The 21,315-nt window shown below is 44.6% G+C and overlaps 1 protein-coding gene across 1 annotated transcript in view; it reads left to right on the top strand.

The window, feature by feature from the left end:
- Nucleotides 1-21,315, top strand: part of TRPC5 (transient receptor potential cation channel subfamily C member 5) — an 89,457-nt gene that overhangs the window by 54,251 nt on the left and 13,891 nt on the right. Inside the window, exons 4-7 of the mRNA XM_065846603.2 lie at nucleotides 4,585-4,921; nucleotides 7,985-8,124; nucleotides 12,024-12,346; nucleotides 16,586-16,781. Of these exons, the coding sequence (XP_065702675.1) occupies nucleotides 4,585-4,921; nucleotides 7,985-8,124; nucleotides 12,024-12,346; nucleotides 16,586-16,781 (996 nt within the window). The remainder of the gene's footprint in view (nucleotides 1-4,584; nucleotides 4,922-7,984; nucleotides 8,125-12,023; nucleotides 12,347-16,585; nucleotides 16,782-21,315) is intronic.

Raw genomic sequence — 21,315 nt, 5'->3', positions numbered from 1 at the left:
CCATTTTCAGAAGCCAGGAGATTGAGTATCTTGCCCACCGATGACATAGTGGTGGTGTCCTCACAAGAACATACTCTGAGTTGCATCTTCAGCTAGGGACAGGTTCTGCTGAACAGGTAATGGAGAAGGAGCCTGCTCTTTGGATCACATCCCCCAGAAATGCATCTGCAGTCTTTGTCTACAGGTAAGGCCAATGCTGGAAAAAGTTATGCCAGGACTACCACAGGCTTCATAGCACTGAATGCTTAGTTCATACATTAGCTACATTGAGTATGAATGCCACCTTTTGGACGCATTTCTTTCCATTAATGCAACTATCAGAACATTCTCCATCGTGTCTGTGGGATGATGTCTTGTGCTGCCATTTGTAATAGAAACTGGAGGCTCCTGAAATGCAGCAATCCTTGGCAAAAACACCATGCTTTTTATGTAGGGGAGAAATGCACTGTTTCAAGTCATGTGCTCATCTTCTTAAACAAATAGAGAGCTTCTGGTACAGTACATCCGCCTCTGATTCTGGACCAGCTACAAAACTGGGACAATATGCAGTTTTTAAAATTATCGTGGTATCTCCATTTTGCAGAAACTTCAACTGATACCAAATCCTATGTCATGGTTTAACCCCAGATGGCAACTAGGACCACGCAGCTGCTCGCTCATCCCCACAAAATGGGATGAGAGAAAGGGAAAAAAACCCCTCCTTGTGGGTTGAGATAACAGCAGTTTGACAGGACAGCAAAGGAAGAGAAAATAATAACAATAATACAAGTGACGCACAATGCAATTGCTCACCGCTTGTGACGCCAATAGGCGGTTCATTCCCAAGCAGCTGTGTTTGCCCCTGGCCAGCTCCAACTTCTATACTGAACGTGACATTATACGGTAAGGAGTTTCCCTTTGGCCAGCTTGGGTCAGCTCTCCGGGCTTTGCTCCTTCCCAGGTAGAGCGTGAGAAGCCAAAAAGTCCTTGACTACCTGGCAACAAGCAAAATATCAGCGTGTTATCAATATTCTTGCCATACTAAATCCAAAACACAGCCCTATACCAGCTACTAGAAAGCAAATTAACTCTGTCACAGCTGAAACCAGGACATCCTGTCACATACAGTATGTTCATGTGAAGTTATAAAAGCCTGTGATATACACATGTGCTATTTCTAATTATGGCAAATGAAAGGCTTTGCAAAAAGGTGAAATAAACATATTTGGGACCCTACTAGCAGGGAAATGGAACTTGGACTCAAGAAGGGCATTGGCACAGGTCGTGTTGGACAATCAGCTTGCTTTTCCAGATCTCAGTTCTGTCTATTTGCAAAGCAGAAATAAGATTGTTTCCTTAACTTTACGAAGAAATTTCAAATTATGGATAAGTTCCACGGTATTATGACAGTTTCAGACTACTTCACACCTAAAAGGGCTAAAGCTTTCTAATGCGTGTATATTCTATGTGGATTGATATAGCAGTGTGAATCCTAGACAATCTTTAATGAATTGAGCGTTCAGTGGTTTAGTCTGGCCAATTAACTGGATGGTTTAGTCCAGGTAACAACACCTGGACGCAAAGATGAGGCCAACATTCACAGGACTACTTAGGAAAAAGCTGGTTTCTGTATTCTTTGAAATGAACACAAAGTTACTGGAACGCAATGGGCTCCCGAGGCAGCACACCAAGGGCTTTGCTGACTTCTCCACCGGCATTCGGAATTCCAGTATTCCTGCAGCCTGGAAGTTTAGTTTTTCAGCCAGCTATAGTCCTTGCACTACTTGAGATCTAAGCCGCAGTATTTACTCATTTTACATCTGTGATTATTAAGCTGGACTAATATGAGTCAGTAAAAACCTACATTGGGAAGTGCTTGGCCTTACCTTTAATGAAGACAGCATTTGATGGACTGTGCCATTAGGGAGAACTTTCTGCGGTGTGCTTAAACGTCCTTTAGGCCATTTTCAGTGAGGTTGTGATGGGCTTGATTGGAAAATTTAATGGCTTTTTCTGTTTCCATTCCCTTTTACCGAGCTGGTCTTTAAAGCTGCTCTTTCATGACGTGTGAATTTCTCTCTCCATTTGAAGAACTAACATCAGATACACAGAAAGCAGGTTTGAGAATGAGCTGTTAGGCAGAGGAGAGGCACTTTTCAGATGTTTGCGAGTTGCACAGCAACCAGAGGAACATATAGTCATTTGATTTCTCAAATGACTCTGACTGACTCAAGGGAAAAACAGTTTTATTCTACCCTTAGAGCTTTCTATTGTATATGAAAAAGAGAAAATGTGTTTATACGTCTACCCCCTCAGAAAAAATAAAAAAGGAAAAAGTTGTTGTTCATCTCGGAGAAACAGCAGCATCTGTTTCCATGTGAACTGCTGCAGAACACATCTGGTCACAGCTCCCGTTTGTGATCTCGAATGAGAAACACAGCAGTGTAACCCTCCGGTTCTTCCAGCTTTTAGGCATCACGCGCTGACCCTTCTGCAGCTATAGATGAAAACCCAACCAACCAAATGACAATTGATGCTTCATGTATTTTCAGTTTCTCTAGGATTGTTTCTTTCATCGTTGTCCCCAGACTTGGATTTTTACAATAACATTTTCTCATCATTACAGGCAACAGGTCTTGTCTTTTTCTGGAGAACATCACCACATCAACTGTTTTCCAGTTTCTGCTGCGTGCATGTTTAGGTTACTTGAAAATCAAATACATTTCTGATTTTCTGAGATAAAAGATTGACTTTGTCAGACTAAGCAACCAATTTTTCCTTTTGCTTGACCTCCGTGTAGTTATTCTGCACATGGCAGCGACATCTCTGCTGCTGTCGAGCACCCTGAGAACTGGGCATGGAAAGTCCTCACAATATTGGGCCGCTTTGGCAGTGAACAAATACTTAAAAGATACGGGTGTGTGCGCTAAAGCTTTTATTAAGGAATAGTCTCTTTCACATGGAATCTGATCCCCTGGTGGCTAAGACCTATGGGAAGTCCTGGGTATCTTTAGATGAGATGAGAAGGGCCTTTAACTGTCTCATAAATGCAGATGTGATGGCTGATTCTGTCTGTGCTGAGTGGGGCTTCTGCCAGGGTGGAAAGAATCGTCCCAGTTTGGGCTGGGTACTCTTGTATTCAGAAGCCAGTTTCTTTGCTACCATGGCCTTGTCCTTCCAAGAGGTGGTTTAAGTTGTGAAACGGTGGTTTAAATGGTGAAAGAGTGCTGTGCCTGATAAACCTTCCCTGCGGGGGAGAAGAGCGGTGGCACCGCATCCCTCCCAGAGATCGCCTTGAAGTACAGACAGGCCAAGTGCACCAGACAGCATGGTCACCTTCAGGTTACACAGCACGGTCACCTTCAGGTTACTCACCACTTTGAGTCTCCTTTACAAGAGACGCCTCTTCTCCCTGACAAATGCTGCCAGTGCTACTGTGTCCATTGGAAGTGTGATTCCTTCTGATACGTCCGTGTCTGATCAGAGCTGTAGCCGTGTTGTTACAGGAGTGCGTTTATCGATAACTGTATCCACGCTAGGACAGACTGTCCGATTTAATTACAGCAAAATAAGCGTAACAGGCAACCTCAAAACAATAGTTGAGATTTTCTTTTGAACTTGCAGAGCTCAAAGAGAAATCTGAATTCAGCAGATCAGAAGTCTAACTTCATTAAGATGGATTAGAAATCAATTATGTAAAGAAATACACAGTTGTCTTGGTCTTGCAGGCCTCTCTAATTAGCTATGGGTCTGAAAAGTTTTGAAAACCATGGGTCTGTCCAAGTATTATCAGGAAGGTAAAGTCTTCTGGCATAGATCAGAAATATTTTGGCTTGAGTGTGGAATTCCAAAGGCTGTTAAACAGTCTGAAGTAGTTGCAACCCGAGCCCGTCTGGTGCGGAGTCACTGAGGTGCACTAAATCACCATCATAATGCTATTTTTTACAGAGTGAAGGTAAATTTTCAAGTGTCGCTTTTGGTACTGTGATCAAAGGTTTCTTTCTGCTGCTGCTTAATGTCTTACATTTGACAACTGCTCTGTTCCTCCTCGGCATTCACCAAAGTGCTGGCTCCTGCCCTCCCGCACACACGTGTGTGCCCTCCTTGCACAAACCCACAGGCAGCTCCCCACACGCTGCTGGATGCATCCAGCCCTCTCACACAAACACTCCCAGAGCTTTACACCTTTTCCCTCCTGTCTCATCATTTAGTCGCTTCTTAAAGACGCTGACAGTGATCTGTTTGAGACAGTCAAAACCTGAAACAGAAGAAACTTGCTGAAACAGAAACACATGGGAAGAGAAAACGCTCGTAGTAATTTTCGTTGTATCACTTTTGCACAAGGCTTCATGTGTGGTGAGTGACTGATCTACGTAAGGATGCTTCAAATAGAAAAGACCTCACAGCAGAAATCTTAAATCCCGTGTACAAAAATAAGAGCAAAATCTCCCTCCTTTCTTCCGTCTGTCTCCAAATTATGCTTTTCCACCCCACAGCCAGCCCCAAACTTAACATGAGGGTCTGTGTGGGCTCCAACACATACGTGAGGGGGAGTGCATGTGAAGTACCAGTCACTAATGATCTTTCTCTTGTTTTCCTCCTCAGTTTGTTGCTCAGCCAAACTGCCAGCAGCTACTCGCAACACTTTGGTATGACGGTTTTCCAGGATGGAGGCGGAAACACTGGGCAGTGAAGCTCCTGACCTGTGTCACCATCGGACTGCTATTTCCCGTGCTATCCGTGGCATATCTGATTGCACCGAAGAGCAGGCTGGGACTGTTCATTAAAAAGCCATTTATAAAGTTTATCTGCCACACGGGCTCTTACCTAACCTTCCTCTTCATGCTCTTGCTGGCGTCGCAGCACATCGTCAGGACCGACCTCCACATGCAGGGACCACCTCCCACCATCGTGGAGTGGATGATCCTGCCCTGGGTTCTAGGTAAATCAGAAACACAAAAATGCGTGTGGATTTTGGGGTTATCCTGTGCAGGGACAGGAGTTGGACTTGATGATGCTTGTGGGTCCCTTCCAGCTCAGGACATTCTATGATTCATTGAAATGCCTGAGCCACAGTCGCCTGACTCGCGCCCATGGCAACTGTGTGGAGACTCATTCCTGATCTCAGCATCATCAGCATGTGAGGAGACTTGGCAGCCGGCTTCATAACTGCGTGAAACAGCTGGGCTCCTTCTGGAACAACAGATCCTGTTGGCCCAGGGCTTTTCTGCTGTTCATGTTGCCATCTGACATGCCTTTAGACATGACCCTGAGTAAACTGCAGCAGACACAGCTCTCTCCCTGCTTCCCCATGCTCGGTGTGAGGAACAGGTTAGGGATTCGCTCCTGGGTCACTTGCCAGGCTGGCCTGGCTCTGTGGCCGCTCTGTGGCAGGAGGCAGCGCCTCTGCTGTCGCCTTCTCGCTGATCTGCTCCCGCAGGTACCAGCCCTGGTTATTCCTGGACTCGCAGTACCCTACGGGAAGGCAGAAAAGGGAAGATATATCTCCGTCTGCCATATCTGTGCTGATAAACACCGACCAAATCAATACCTAGAGCTCTAATATAAGTAGGAGAAGGAGGGAGTATTTATTATCAGGTTAAACATGAGGCTCTTACTCCAGTTTGGCTTGGGCAACCACAGCAGTGAAGCAAAGGAGGTGTCCATGTTGCTGAGGGCAGGCTGCACGGGTGAGGGGAGAGATGGGCTGGGGGAGAAGAGCAGAGCAGCAGAGTTGCATGTATTTCTGATGAGGGAGAAGTATTTATCCTTTAAAACTTAGCGCCAGCACAATAGCAAGTGAAAACCTGTGGACTCCATTAGCAGCATGATCTCTCCTCTAATTAAGGTCTCATCTTCCTTGCTGTGCTGCTAACACGTAGCAGCAGGGTGAGCTGGTTCGTTACCGGGAGGCCTGCCCGCGGGCTGTGGTCTCCACACCTTTCTAGCTCTCCTCCAGCACAGGTCATGTCAGTGCAAAACCCCAGGGGACAGGTGACAGCGAATTGACTCCTACTCTCCAGTAGGGGTCAGTGGCCTGGAAAGCCACCGCGGTGCTTTGTGAGGCCATCTCACACAAACCACCATCTCTGGAGCTCCTAGAACTGGAAAATGAGGAAAGTAAGAGTTACAAACAGGTTCACAAACCACTTTCCCATCGTGACCCAGGGCACTTTGCTTCTTGCATAGCTCTACCACAACTCTCAAATGGTAACTCCAGCCTTGTTGTCTTATTAAACTGATTTATGGCATTGAAATGCATGTGTTGGTAGAAGCATCAGAATAAGCCGAGAAGGTTAAATGTATTTCCTGAGCTTAGGTGATCTCTTCACTTTATCCTTACTTTCATGGTTAAAGTTGAGGGAAATGGTAGGCATTTCAGCAAAACTGATTTGCAGATGAAAGGATAATCTGTTAAAAGAACCCCTCCAAAATCACGTCTTACAGCTGTCTGCTCTTTGAGTTCCTTTGTTTCAGATAAATAGGGATGTTGTGGGACTATTTATTAAATGGAGAAATTAGAACAGTTTCACCAGATTAAGGATTATTATTTAAGAAATATCTTCCCCTATAAAAGGAGAGAACAGGCACAGACAGCATTGCTGTAACTATAGTAACCAGCAATGATAACTCTCTATAAATACAGCGTATGAGTTCTTCAACAGGCTCCTCTCCATTGATTTATGTTTGTGTGTAAGTGCAAAGATTCAGAGGCAGCTGTAATAAAATTACCTTGTTGGCCTTGACATTATGCTTGCCTGACCACTGACCTGCTGGCCAGCAGCTCAAGAGCTGAGATTGATATTTGGATGTTTGCAGCAGTTCATTTCAACATCATTTGCTCTTCAGATTGAACTTTCAGGTCCTAAAAACTTGAGCTGCAAGTAGCATTTCAGTGCCCACTGCAGTATCCTGTGGTTAGCTATGGGTAGCCATTTGGGTAACTAATTTGGTGATGCACCTGGAGGTGTATTTTGTCGGTTTGTTTTTCTTTTCACACTGTTCAGCTCTTCATTCAAGGATAATGTTCTAAACTGGGTAATTCAAAATATCCGGGGGCTCCAAAGGCATTCTCAGAATCGTGTAGGTGATGAAGGAGCCTGGCTGCCGTTGGCTTTTTCATGAGAATAAGGCTCTCAAAAATACTTAAACAACACTACAATAAAGTACATATACGTTACTTAAAATTAGGATCGTATGGGAGGTGAGTTCAGCAGTCTGGTGATGAACTTGGGAAGCTGCCCCTCGCCCCTCCAGCTGCAAGGAGGTGTAGGGAGGGTTGGCAGATGCAAGAAGTTATTACCAGGAGGCATTTCAGAGCTGAGATGATGGGCTCTGGCCATATCCTCGGGAAGAAATATTCACCTCGCAAAGCCCACAGCCATACTTGACAGGAGGTGAGTCACTGCGGAGAAGCGATGCCAGGCTGCAGGGCCCTTTTTCATGCTGAGTCCTGCCTTTTTCACCAGCCATCCCCGTGGGCTTTTTGTGCAGCAAGATGCAGAAAGGCAGCGACTGAGCACAGAGGATGAATTCGCTTCTTCTTTCTTTGGTGTGATGTTTCCAGGTCAGGGAGGAGATGTTCTGGCACGCAGAAGCTGGTACTGCTGTCCCGTGTTCTGCAGAGAGAGGAAAAATCAGTGCTGTCCAGCTGAGCAGTGGATTACCTATAGTTTCTATGAGAGCAGACAATGTATTAGAAACTATACCAAATACAGTTGCTTAAATAGTTTATTCACTTAGAACAAATTTCATCTGAGCTAATACACGCATACTAGCTTTAAATAACATATGTTTCAAGCAGTGTCCTCGTGCGCATCTCTGGAGCTCCAGATAGGAAATGTGGGTCTGTGTCCCCACAGAGCTGTAAAATGCCTCATAGTCAGAGGAGGGATGAGACATTTTTTCCAAGCTGTTAATTTAGAATTTTATTACATCAGATATACACAGTGCTCTAATGCAAATAATACCTCACCATGACAATGGACTCTCTTGCTTTCTACAGGTTTTATCTGGGGAGAAATCAAGGAAATGTGGGATGGTGGATTCAATGAGTACGTACATGACTGGTGGAATCTGATGGATTTTGCAATGAACTCCCTCTATCTTGCAACTATCTCCCTTAAAATTGTTGCCTACGTCAAGGTACAGTAACTTGGGAGAGGGAATTTGCAACTTGCTTGTGAGAACTGTAGTAAACCGCGTAGAAACTGTCAAGATCAGAATTACAGACCAAGGAGAATAGCTGCTTTTCAAGCTATCCAGTTTGGAAAATTCACTTGGAAAGCTTATTAATTTGTTTAGAGAATGATCGTCCTCATCCTGACTCTTTGATCAAGACTGAAGTAGATTCTTTGGGCACTGGGTACAAGTTTCCCCACTTGCTGTCCGTTTGGTAGCTCCTCAGTTGCCAAAGATACATTTTAGTTTCCATACTGACACTGACCTCAACAATGCTAGAAATAGTGAAAATTCATTTTTTTAAATAAAACAGTAAGAAAAACAAGAATAGGGTCATCTGAAAACATCTACAGCCAAGATTTGTAATCTGCAGCCCTACAGATCTGTGGATAACTGAGCAGAAGTTTGTGAAAAGGCCACTAAGAAAAGCAAGCCTGCTAGTGGGAGGTTCCATCTGAAATACAGGAGTCAACTTATCCTCTTCAATGTATAGTTTTGAACTATAGGCAAGGAAATGACAAAGGAGCATGCTGGAGCTTTCACACCGTGTAGATTCTGCGCTGTCATGTTCCATTTATGGTAAGAATGCACATCAGAGCTCACCTTCAAAAGCACCTTGCAGATGTATAAACTCTGATGCTCCAGGTTAGCGTATGCAGGTGTTTTGAAGCCAGAGGATGCCCTGAAGCACTTTCCTTCCGTCTCTTTTTTTTCAAAGACACAGGCGAGACACCAGTGACCTCCTGCAAACTTCTTTATGCTGCTTGTCCTGATTCTTTTCTTGGTATGAATCAGCAGTAGCTTCACTAGAGTTTGCGTAACGACACAGGTGTAAATGAAGGAACTGGGGGCTGCTCTTTGGCCATTTACACGTTTTCTGGTTTTACTGTGCTGCTGTGTTGGTTTTGCCCGCATAGAGCAATACCACTTCTTTTAGCCCAGGACAAGCACTTCCCATAGCACCCTTGTTCAGTCTCACCCAGGCACATATGCAGGCAGGGGGGAAAATAGGAGAAAAATTCCCAAAGCTCATTGACTCCAAAATGGCAAAGCTTTTATAAAAAAACCCTTTAGCAAGCAGTCCTGCTATGGGGCCTTTTTAAAATCCAGAAGGCTGCATAGTGGTAAGTTAGTTTTTCAAAGGGAAAAGCTTTAAGTTGCTTCTCCCTGAAGAGGCAGCTCTGTAACAGCATCAAAGCAGGAACAGATTATGTCTCTTTTCTCCCAGCATTCAGAACCAGTGAGGAAATGAGAGACTTGAGAGGTTGGTCTTTAAGCTGTGAGCCAAACAGGAAAAAAAAATGCTGGAAATCGTAAGATGCACAAACAAATCTTAAAATGTTAACAATCTTGTTCTTTCTCCTTCTCACACACAAATTACTGGAAGAGTTGTGCATCCGTAGATTTAGACAGTCACACACTGAGGTTTAAACTCGTAGCAAACCACACGTACGAAGGAAGTACAGCTTTGTTTGTGTACTCTGTAAGAACTACAGAAACTACAGGCTAACTACAGCACACAAAAGAATGGAATAGATTTGAGTACAGATCAGACCCACTGGGATTAAACCTGGCTGATGTAAGCTCTGCTCCTGGCAAGGACCAAAGTCAGACAGTGCTGAGAGATGCATAAAATCTTATGTAGGAGCAGTTCTGCAACACCGTGCTCACAGAAGTTCCCTCCTGACCTGTGTCACTTAGAGGGTGCAGTATGCTCAGAAACATGAGGATTTATCATGCTGATAATGGCTTAAAAATCTTTCGCAATGTGACTTGTAAAGGTTTTTGTTATTTATAGAACAGCCTTGAGCCGAGAAAGGCTGGTATATATGCCAATATACCATACTCTAACACTTCTTAGATCTTCAAAGCATTACATGGACATTTAGCTTTCTGCCAAATACCAGAAAAATCAATTGCATGCTGACACCAATGTTTTCCATCCTCATTTTTATATGGAGACTTTTTTTCTTGATTTGACTGGTTCCAAGGCCTGGCTCAAATATTTTCCAATATCAATGAAATCTTCAGGCCAGTTACAGGGTAAAAATACTTTCTTAATCAGTTTTCATTTGCTGCTTTGAATGATCACGTACTGAGGGAGGGTAAATGTGACTGCCTGGTGTAACTTATTTGTACCATATACATCTCTGCTCTTCTGCTTTCATCTTCTGATGCCTAACCCAACCAGCTCCAGCCTTCCCAGGTACCCAGCTTCATTAGACACCTCTGAAATCGTCTGTTTCTCTATTACCTATGACGCTAGGCTGCTTTGAACAGACTAGTGGTTTCTAAGCAAGGGCACACCACCAGTTTATAAAGGGCCAAAACAGGACCCTAACGAGCCACTCTAGAAATAGATGTGAGATGCTGCAGACCTTTCCGGGTTCCTTTACGTGCAGTCTGGGCTGAAGCCCAGCAGAGCGCCCTGGGCTGCTGTGTCCAGGCGTCCCGCAGAACGGAATCGCCAGCGACGGTGCGGATCTGCACCCCCGATCCCGCCACCCCCACCGCTGCCTCCTGCAAAGAGTTCACGTGGCTGCCTGTTCCAACCGATTTTAAGACCCATCTTCAAACCCAAGCTCATAGACTCAGGCCCAGTAAAGAACAGTTTGGACACGTCAGAAGCAATCAGGGGTCGTGCTGGAATGTCTCTGTATCGTGTTTCGGCTCCTTCATACAGAGGAATAGTTGAAAATACCAACTTGCTTTTAGCTGTGCCCTTGAAAAAAATGCGAGCTCGTGTATCGGACCTTCAGATTTAAATAGAAAGTCCCCGCAAACTCATCTGTCAGTACGATATTAATACCATTTCCTTTTAAAAGGTATAAAAATCATTTTAGGAGTCCTAAACACGCTGGCTACACTATTAGCTACATTAATCTAAGTACATTTTTGCCTTTTTATACATGTTAAATGAGCAGAGACAAATGTTAAAAGCACAATTATTCCTTGATGTTAAAATGTCTTTGACTTCATTCTGTTACGCCACTGTCGTTAAGCCGGAGTGGTTCCATTTATACAACCAGCTCTTTTGTGTTACCCGTTTGCTAGCTGGCTGTACTTTGCTCAGAAAACACTTCTGCTTTTACAATTACGTTAGAAACCCGGTTAACATTATAATGGATGCACTCAAACATATCCAGTGTTCCGGCTGCATTTATGACCTCTGCTTTAGCAACTCTCTGAAAATTGCCATGACAAATTAACTAATAAGAAAATTAATATGAAGAAAGCATTTTGGTTCTGGGCTGTTTGGCGCTTTTTGTTTGAGATTAGTAGGGAAGGAAAACACCCACTTCTTACGCTAAAGAGTTCATTGCTTTCCTTCTCCCTCCCTCGCGTTCTTCCTGGAAGGGGCCGTGTTTTGAAGGTGCATTCACATTTAGGAGGAGAAAGATAAAAGGTAATTGGAAATTCTGACCCGAACCTGCTAAAGGGCGGTCCGAACCCCTTTAAGTGTTGAGATGGAGATTGCGTATGAACCCACGGACCTGAAGAACCCACAAACAGTGAACCCAGAATTCAAAAGGCCTGTTTTCTAAATTTAGGCTAGGAACAGCCAACATACCACGAGGCTCTGAAGAAAAGCTGGTCCCACAACTGAAATATCAGGGCATCTCTAGCAGGGAGAGTTCATAAGAAGGCACCACTAAGCCTAAGCCCCTGCCCTGATCATCAGCTTCTATCCCAAATCCCGAATGTTAGCCCGACAGTTGCTGAGAGTTAAAAGTTCTTCCAGGGTCACCAGTCCCTGGTTAGTATTTACATGTGAAGCATTAGTATTGGTAGGTGTGGCTTTGGAGTTATCTCAGAGTAATTAGAATGTAATTCACTTTTTATACCCTTGTTATTTCTTTCAGTACAATGGTTCTCGTCCAAGGGAGGAATGGGAAATGTGGCACCCGACTCTCATTGCGGAAGCCCTCTTTGCAATATCCAACATTTTAAGTTCCTTGCGTCTCATATCCCTGTTTACAGCAAATTCACACCTGGGACCCCTGCAGATTTCTCTGGGACGCATGCTGCTAGACATCCTTAAATTCCTTTTTATCTACTGTCTGGTGCTTCTGGCTTTTGCCAATGGACTGAACCAGCTTTATTTTTACTATGAGACGAGTGCCTCGGAGGAACCCAACAACTGCAAGGGGATCCGATGTGAGAAACAGAACAATGCCTTCTCCACGTAAGACTCCTTTTCTAAGACTGACTTCCACAATCCCCTCTCGTACCGGTGTTTTCCTGTTGTCTGTCACTGCACTGAAACTGCCTTTATTTATTCATTTGCAAGTATCGGGTGGGCTGGTTGACTGTGCAGGAGCGGTGGGAGTTGAGTGGGGCAGCCATTCTGCTGAGCTTTGCTGTCAGAAAGACCTCACTTGGGTCTGGAAGTGGGAGAGAATCATTTTAGTTGTGGACCAACGAGTCTCCCTGCGTGATCCTGCAACTTACGTTTGATTATGACTATGTACAATTTCGGTATATTTGAGAAAGCAAGCGTCCTTTTGCCATAATAATTCTTTTGTCTGATTCTGGAGGATAGGAAGGGAAGCTAAACAAAGCGTAGAAAACAAGGGATAAGCCTATGAAAAAAAGCTATTAATAAATAATGTGATACAGCAACAACAACAATCTCACTAAGGCCATTTTTAGGCATACACGATCTTGCAGGTTTCTCCTATTTCCTTGCAGTGGGGTGAGACTAAAATCTCAGCAAACTCCTTTTAGCTGGAAATGCTGGTACTTTACTGAGATGTTGGCGTGGAAATCGCTGTGATGACAGCTGGCAGGGCTGAAACAGCACATGCTGAAAAATAACATGAATTGTCTTTCCGATGTATTTGTTTTAATTACTAATAGTGGAAATAATGATAATAATCAGCCCCCACCTAATTGTTCTTGCTGCTTGCACAGTACTTAAAACACAATGGGAAGAGAAATAAATAAAGCACAGTCTAGAAAAAGGCCTGCGCCCTGCAAACAAGCAAAACAAACCTGTTGTCCGCTGCTCCGTGCTAAATTAAATAAAACTTGTCATGATGCCCTCAAATTGTCCACCTTTCCTCAGCTGAAGGCTTGAGGTTAAGAAAGGATTTGTGACATCTTTGCAGTGTTGTGGAAGCAGATGATGGAAAAGGCTCCAACGCTGTCCCGGGGGCTCCCTCCGTCCAGTGGGGGTTTCGTGGGACAGAGTCCAACCGTGCGAGAGCATCGTGACCTGGTACACCAGACGTGCTGCGGTTTTCCACTGCGGAGCAGGAACACCATAGGCTTGATTAATTTTCTCATTAAACCCATCTATATCTGGAGGAAGTGAATGGAGCTGCACTGCGCTAATGAAAAACAGAATTAGAGACCTCAGTCTTTTTTTTCTATTTTAATTGCTTTGCATGCCCCAGAAATGTGTTGTGCTGCCCTTGCAAAGGAATTAAATAACAAATACTATTCCCTGATCTATGTCCGTATTGATGCAGCAGCCAGAGGGAGGAATGTTTGGCAAGCACAGTGTTTGTTAAACAGCACGTGAAGGGTCAAACCCCCAGAATTCAGGACCAGCCTTTCCCTGGCGCTGTGGTGAGCAGATGTATTCGGTTCTGCATTCTGCTTTGGACCGGTCTCCATTGCAAACCAGTTGTTTTACAGATCTCACTGTCAGCAGGTTAGTGGAGAAAACAACAGCAGGATTTGACCGGAGAAAAAGAGCATTTGGTCAGCAGGAGAAAAATAAAAGATCCTCAAGTGTGTAGGAGGGTATAAGATCTCGGGAACTAGAAATGATACAGAACCACTCAACAGAAAGTGTGCAGATCAGCTTAAATACAGACCACAATTTCTCCCACCTCGACATTCAGTTTCAACCCCCTGCCAAGGAGAATGTAGCAAAGAAAGGAAATTGAGGGGGCTCAATCTTTATGGCAGAGGTTTGTTTAAAAGAAAATCGCAGTGGGAGGGGATCCATTAGGACTGAGGTCTCCTGGCAGGGGACAGAATGCTCTGCAGTTACTTTTTGTTTGAGACTCACTTAAGAAATTTATTATTTAACATGTTCTTAAAAGTTTAAATAGTCGTTATTAACACCCCCGGTACCCGCTGACATTTGGCCCAGGTGCAGATGCACAGCATGGGTGACTGGCAAAGAACGAGCAACCTGCACAAGAGAAAATGCCATTGTTGGGCCGGGGAGAGCAGGCATGGCTGGAGCGAATTCAAGTCGGAGCTGCTGTTACCTCAAGTTTGCTCATAGTTCATCCCTAACGAAAGAATACACGTAGAAAGCTTTCAATCAGTACCCTTTCATTCCCATCAGCATTTCTAGGCAGTCACACAATAAGATGTAATTTTGTAAGGGAAGAATAAGCAGGAGGCCACTGGTGTTTGTACAACTTGTTTAAAATGTGACACCTATTTACTGGTGCATTATTCCCTATTACTCCCAAAGGATGGGTTTAATGTTTTCTTGGTGAGGAAATTTTCTGCGTCGCAAACACAGATCATGGAAAAGTAATATTCCTTTGTGACAGCAATGGAGTCATGAATAATTTAAGGTTTTATGCTTTGGCCTCCCCATCCTTTAGAAAGCAGAGTGTCTGCTGCTTAGGCAGACAGTTGGAAAACACGTTTATCACTGTGGTTCTGGTAACTGAAGGAGGGAGAAGAGAGGAAGAGGAGGCTGCGGCAGAGGAGGTCACACCTTACTGCCTTTGAGTCTTCCTGCTGAAGATCAACATATACTCAGCAGGAGGGGACAGTCCCTCCATCACAATTCCCAAAATTCTGGTTTTTTAAAGCTGCTTCTCCAAAGTAGCGTGAACCCCACCTGAGACACACTGAGAAGAGATTGTGCTTCTGGCCTGGTATTAAATGCTGAGGAAAGAGTAATCCAGCCTTACTTCTGTGCAGCAACCCACTGCTGTCTTTTTCATGTCCACATGTCTTAGTCTGGGCCCCGTATATTCCTGGTTAATACTGTGAGTTGAGAGCAACGCACTGATCACTTCTAAGACTGATTTCAGTTTCATGCCAGGCATGTCTGACTCCCTGGAGCCTACAGCCTAATCAATACTTCTACTGCTAATAATTAAAGTAAGTTAAAAGATAGCTAGCACTCCACCATTTCTAGTAGAGAATTGCTTAGCATTCTTTGGTTAATCCTTATTTTACCACCGCACTTATTTAATAAGTCTAACAAACAGTCTGACTTTTCAAAGAAAGGATTTTTGCTTTAAAGAGTCTTTATAATTTAGGCCAGTGAACAACATACGATACGGCCACAAAATATAAAGAAACTAAATCCCTATATAAAACACAGGGATACGTGTGGAACAGATGCCTGGAGAAGCCAGGAGAACAGATCCCCGATATGTCAAGTAAAGTATCTGAATTATTTGTATTGATTTATCTAGTAGGAACATTTGAAAATATCTACTGACCTCGGGCCAAAATGGAAACTCTTGAACAGGCATGTGTCATTTTTTGATGATATAAATGCCATATTTTGTAAAGCAAAAACAAAGATGCCCAAACAGAGCAATTATTTAGATTGCTGATTGTGTATTTGACGTGATTGGAAAGGTCACTTGTCTTTGGCTGAAACAAGAGGAGACCTGGGATGATCTCATCAGCTGTAAAGCACAGGGAGGTCAGGTCTAGTTCATCTGTGGAAGGGAGACTTCAAAAGCAGAAAACCTTTCGAGCTGAATTAATGTGATGAGTCTCTCTCATCTGAGTCATTCCTGAGCAGTTGTTGCACAGGGCATCTTATGGTGGGTGGGTGGGGGCTGCTGCACAAACCAGCCCCAGGACCAGCAGTTTGGGTCACCCAGCAGTTTTGGCCACCAGCATTGCTGACAGATGGGCCCTTGGCTCCCTGGCCTGCTCCACTCGTGGCCGAAGGAAGGACAAGTTCTCGGCCTGCATTAGAGCAGAAGGTGGTGAAGGTGATTTCTCACCTCTCCTGCATCGCGGTGCCTCCTTGCTGTGTGCTATTTAACCACTATGGTCATGCTGAACTTCGGGAGGGGTTCTCCAAACGTTTACTCTGCAGACATGTTAATGATGCAGGCACTGATTAAACAGGAGAGTTTATAGATAACAGCAGCATCACTGTGTGGCAATTTTAATTAGAAGGAATATATTCTGGCTGTTCTTTGCATGTGTGTAGAGTGGGAAAGGGTACCTTGGGTACCTTCAGGGCAGTTGGGCTCACTGCATCTCACAAGGATGTGGACAGGGCTCTGAGACAGGTGACACAGCTCTCACATGCACTGGGTCACTTGGCTGCAGTGCAAACTGCATCCCAGGGAGAATCAGTGTCTCCGGGGCTCCCGAAGTCCATGTGTTCCCCACCTGAAGACTGCCTCAACCACACATTGTTTTCCGTCTCTCAGAGGCAGGTAACCAAGTAAAAATCTGGTTTTCTTTGCAGACTTTTCGAGACCCTGCAGTCACTCTTCTGGTCTGTGTTCGGTCTGCTGAATCTCTACGTCACCAACGTCAAAGCCAGACATGAGTTCACTGAATTTGTTGGGGCCACTATGTTTGGGACCTACAACGTCATCTCCCTTGTTGTGCTGCTGAACATGCTCATAGCCATGATGAACAACTCGTACCAGCTCATTGCCGTAAGTTATCTCACTCTCTCTTTTTGCTTTTATCTGTTTGGCTTATAGCAAGTGTGTATCTTCTAGAATGCTGGAGACTGCTGCCCCCAGTTTTTGACAGCAGGTAGTTGGGATTTCTGCTCACTAGCACTGAATCATGCTTGTGGAGGAGGTTTTGCTCTGTTTGTAATGCTTCTTAGCTGGAAAAGGCTTATCAGCTGTGATCTGCCCTTGTCTTCTCCCATAGAGTAACCTCACCGATCACCTTGTTGTTAGCAGCTGATTTGCTTTGCGGCAGAGGGGATATAAAGGGAAGCCTTCCCTCTCTCCCTGGTGTTTGTTTTTAACCTGGGGGGATGTTTTTTCTCTCATATTACTCTATTCTCATTTGAAACCGCGTGCGTCAGGAGCCCAGTCCTGTAATTTCTTATTCCACAGTGTTCCCACTGGAATGAGGTCATTTCCACCCGTACCACCAGCCAGTCTCTTGGCAGCTGCCTCAACAGACCTGTAATTTCGGATTCCTGAGTAACCTCAGTGCAGATGGATCCGAGCTGAGGCAGCTCAGGGCTGCCAGTTGGCTGCACAGCCACTTTCAAACTTCACGGTATCTTCGTTTTCATGTTCAACACTGGTCTCTCTACTGTAATCTCATTCTGTGTACCTAAAAGCCAATTTGTACATTGATGATTAAATTTGCCAACAGATTGAAAACTAAAGCAGCGTGGCTCTGCGTTTTAAGGCTCTTCAGGTAAACTATACAGAAACAGAATAGAAGGAAGCTAAATCTTGTGTGCACAGTACTTAAGATAAACCAGTGGGCACATACTTTCCAGTTTTGATGCCGAAGATAAGTTTAGAGGCAGTGGGGTGATGAAGTGTTACCTCATCGGTGAACAGGAGTTAGGAAAGTCGCTTGTGTCCTCAGTGGGTCGCTCAGAAGTACAGGCAGAGACCTCCTGCTCTGCTTTGGATGACTCTTGGATTTACTCTAGAAGACAGAGGATAAAACAGAAACAAACAAACCAACCAGCACCAGGTCTCCCACTGCTTCCATCGCCAGGTTCCTGGGTAAATCTCTGGGAAATGTCTGGGTGAGCTCCTTTCCTGGCTAAAACACAGAGGATGGAGTTGTCTGCTTGAAGAGGTTTCACAACTGCTGTTGATCATCTGATGACTCAAGTGGCTCCTAAATTTAGTTATCTAGTCAAACCCAGCACAGATCCAGTCAAATTTGTGGTACTTTTGGACATCTGATCTTTATCACGTTAAAAAGTATGAGAAAAACTGGACTGTTTGACCTTCCAAATGAGCAGAAAAGCAGCTTTATCAGTCTGTTTCACCACTTTAAGTGCTTTCTCTTTGTTCAGTGCTACTCCCCACATTCCAGGGAGACAGGAATGAAGGGCAGAAAACAAAGATACTCTCCTTGGCCATCCTCTCCCATTCCCCTCCCTTTATTGTCACCGAATAGGCCTGTCCCTGAGACAAAGCCCAAACTAAGAATAAGCAGTGTTTGCTATTCACTGGGGTACAAACCACTCATCCTACTTTTCCCTGAATAATTTGAGGGATACAGTGACACATTACAAGCAATCCCACATGACTTAGAGAGACCCATCCTAACAATTAACTGCAGGAATGGTCCAGAGCAGACTGACAGATTATCTTCATGTGGCTTCTAAGAGCAAACACCAACTAATCAGTTTCCATGAAGAAGACTCATTAATAAATGTTGAGCTTTACAACTGTGGGTCAGTTTTTGAACCTCTTGTGATCAGGTCTACCCCTTTCTGAATCAGTAGCCTGGCTGCTAGACTGGGCATTTCTTCCTCCTGGTATTTCTATTGTATGGAATACCCAGGGAATGACAGCATTCCAGGGACGGACGAGTTTCTTGGAGTGGGGTGGAGATCTCCTCCTCAAACCCGTCAGTAGGAAATCTTGTGCCATGTGCAGCACTCTGCAGAGAAATAAAAGGAGCTAAACAACAATCCCTGATGCATCTCTACTTATTGATTTCCCTGCAGTGGAGTCATCAGGACATCTTAATTAATGTCACTTGTTAATGAGCCAGTGGCACTGCTGCAATGCAAACAGTCTTTCTCCTTTTTTCTGGGGACAAATACATTAATGCACTTGTAGCAGTTATTCTTCAGGTTAGCTTTGCTCCATTGTCTCTTATACCCATCAATGTCTGCTGTGAAGGCAGAGGAAGGAGAATCCAAGCTGCTCTTTCTTGTCCCTCCCCAGCAGGGGGTTGGGGTTTGGTAGCTCATGAAGCGCTGTAGGCACAGGGCACGAAATCACAGGGTGTCTGTGGAAGGTGGAGCAAGGCAAGCACAGAGTAAACCCTCCACTCAGCTTTGAGTGATTCCCCACTCTCAGACGGAAGAATTTTTCTGCCATAATCTTGTTGGTTTTTTTTTTTATGAGGCTATTTCAAACTTCAATAAGTACATTTTTCTAGGGGTACCCTGAAGCAGTTTCAATATTGATTTTGTTCATACAATCCATTTTTCTCTTCTGCCAAACCACCGTCAGGAGCCGGCTATGGGAGATGCTCTGTTTCACTTGACAAAGCAAACCAAGTCCAAACGCACACCAACATTTCCATATGCTTTGCGCTGTTTCAATATGTGAAGACCAGAATGTTCTATACAAGCAGCGCAGAATGCAGCTGGGTGTTATGCACTGCAGGTCTCTCATCTCAATACCTTCCCAGACATGACAGAAATACCATCACCTGATGAACAAAGAGGAATATGTCACCATGACAAGACGAAGGACAATGGAACTCAAGAGCAGCCAGGCGGCTCCATCATTCCTAAGTGAAGAAAGCACCAGTGGGTGATGAGGACACTTCATGCCATCAGCTGTTTCTCAGGATTGCCACTTAATCCTTCTGCCAGTTGTTTTCAAAACAATGCGATAGTGGGTGTTACTCGGGGTCCTAAGGGGCAGGTGCATTTTGGCCTTTCTGGTGCCCTAGGGTGCAGCTACGTTCTGCAGGGAATTAGCAATCTACGTGTATTTTCTGAAAGCACGTTCCTTGTGGACACATCCGTGACATTGCGGGAATTCACGCAGGAATTAGTCACTGGAACTGTACCAACAGCTCTGGCTCTGCAGCTGCAGGAGCACGGGAAGCGAGATCGATGGGAGAACAGCCACTAAAGCCCATCTGGAGGAAGAAAAGCACAGGGCTGTGAACTCGTAATCTGAGTTCCAGGTGAGTTAGAGCGATAAGCGGCGCACAACAGCACCAGGCGTCCCACTGATGTGTGACGGAGAGATGTAAGCACTTGCAGCTCTCGGATGTTTTAGGAACATACAGCGCTGGTTAACACCTCAGGGACAGTGTCACACCGCCATAGGTCTGAGAAATATTCCCTCTAACTACTGTGCTCGAAAGTGAGGGTGTTCCAGGTGTGAGTGTGTAATACGCGGCATACGTGCGATGTTGGAACAACGATTTCGCTCTAGCAGTGTGTATTGAGTTACAAAATCAGTTTGTATCTTACATTTTCTATCCTCCTGGTGGTTTGCATGTCTGTTATTTCAAGGTAGTTCATATCAGACAGCGGTTACTGCAAAAGACAGCTGCAGGTTTCATTGTTTGAAGTGGGTCTCTGCGAGTAGAGTGTCTGACCAAATTGAATCATAGCTGCCAGTGTTTGGGTTGGAGAAATGAGGGCACTGGACACCAAACTAGGAGTGCAGTTTTAAATGATGGAATGAAATAGAGTGGATTAGCACATATTGTGGAAGACAAGACTGAAAGTCATAAATATTTTGCGTAGCAAAACAAAAGCTGTACAGCAGACAGATACAGTTCATATGTGCAGCCAAAACTAAGTGATCACTTTCAGGAAATTGTGACTGTAAATGTAGGGATGTTGTACATGGAATCTTCTCCATTTTTGCAGAGTAGAGAGCTTAAAAGGTAAAGCACAGAGGAACGTAAAGATTTTTCAGCTCCCTATTACATCGTTTCTGAGATGACTCTGGATTTCCCCCAGGAAGCAGTATCAAACTTTTCCTGATCTGCACAGAACACAAATTCCCCTGGTTTTCTGTACCAGCTGAACTCCCTCAGCACCATGGCAGTAATCGCTCCCCAGTTGAATTCGTAACAGCAGCAGAAATTCTCCTCCCCGCTGTGATCTATGACCCTTAGGACTGTCAAAAGAACGCTGCACCTCCTCTGCTTGCACAACCCGCACGGTTATTACTTGGTGTCTTTGCTAAGAAGAATTTGACACAGCGCTGAGCTCACCTCGAGGATACACAGCGGGACAGTCCCTGCATGTGGCAGGTTTGGAGGTGGTAGATCATCCCCTTTAGAGGCAAGACCAGCTCCAAAGCCTGGACTCAAATCTAAACTATTATAAAGCATCAGGAAGCGTTCATCTCACCAGCCCCATTTCAGAATCATTAATTTTAATTTCTTAGGAGAAACTGAAATGTATTTGTTTTTTAAGTCTGTCTTACAGCAGGAAATGGAATTATGGTGGCACTCTTGTTGCCAATATGAGCTGGGATTAATGTCTCC

This window comes from Patagioenas fasciata, chromosome 11 (assembly GCF_037038585.1).
Source record: "Patagioenas fasciata isolate bPatFas1 chromosome 11, bPatFas1.hap1, whole genome shotgun sequence".
NCBI lineage: Eukaryota > Metazoa > Chordata > Aves > Columbiformes > Columbidae > Patagioenas > Patagioenas fasciata.
Note: the sequence above shows the minus strand (reverse complement) of the source record. Positions and strands in the feature narration are given on the sequence as shown.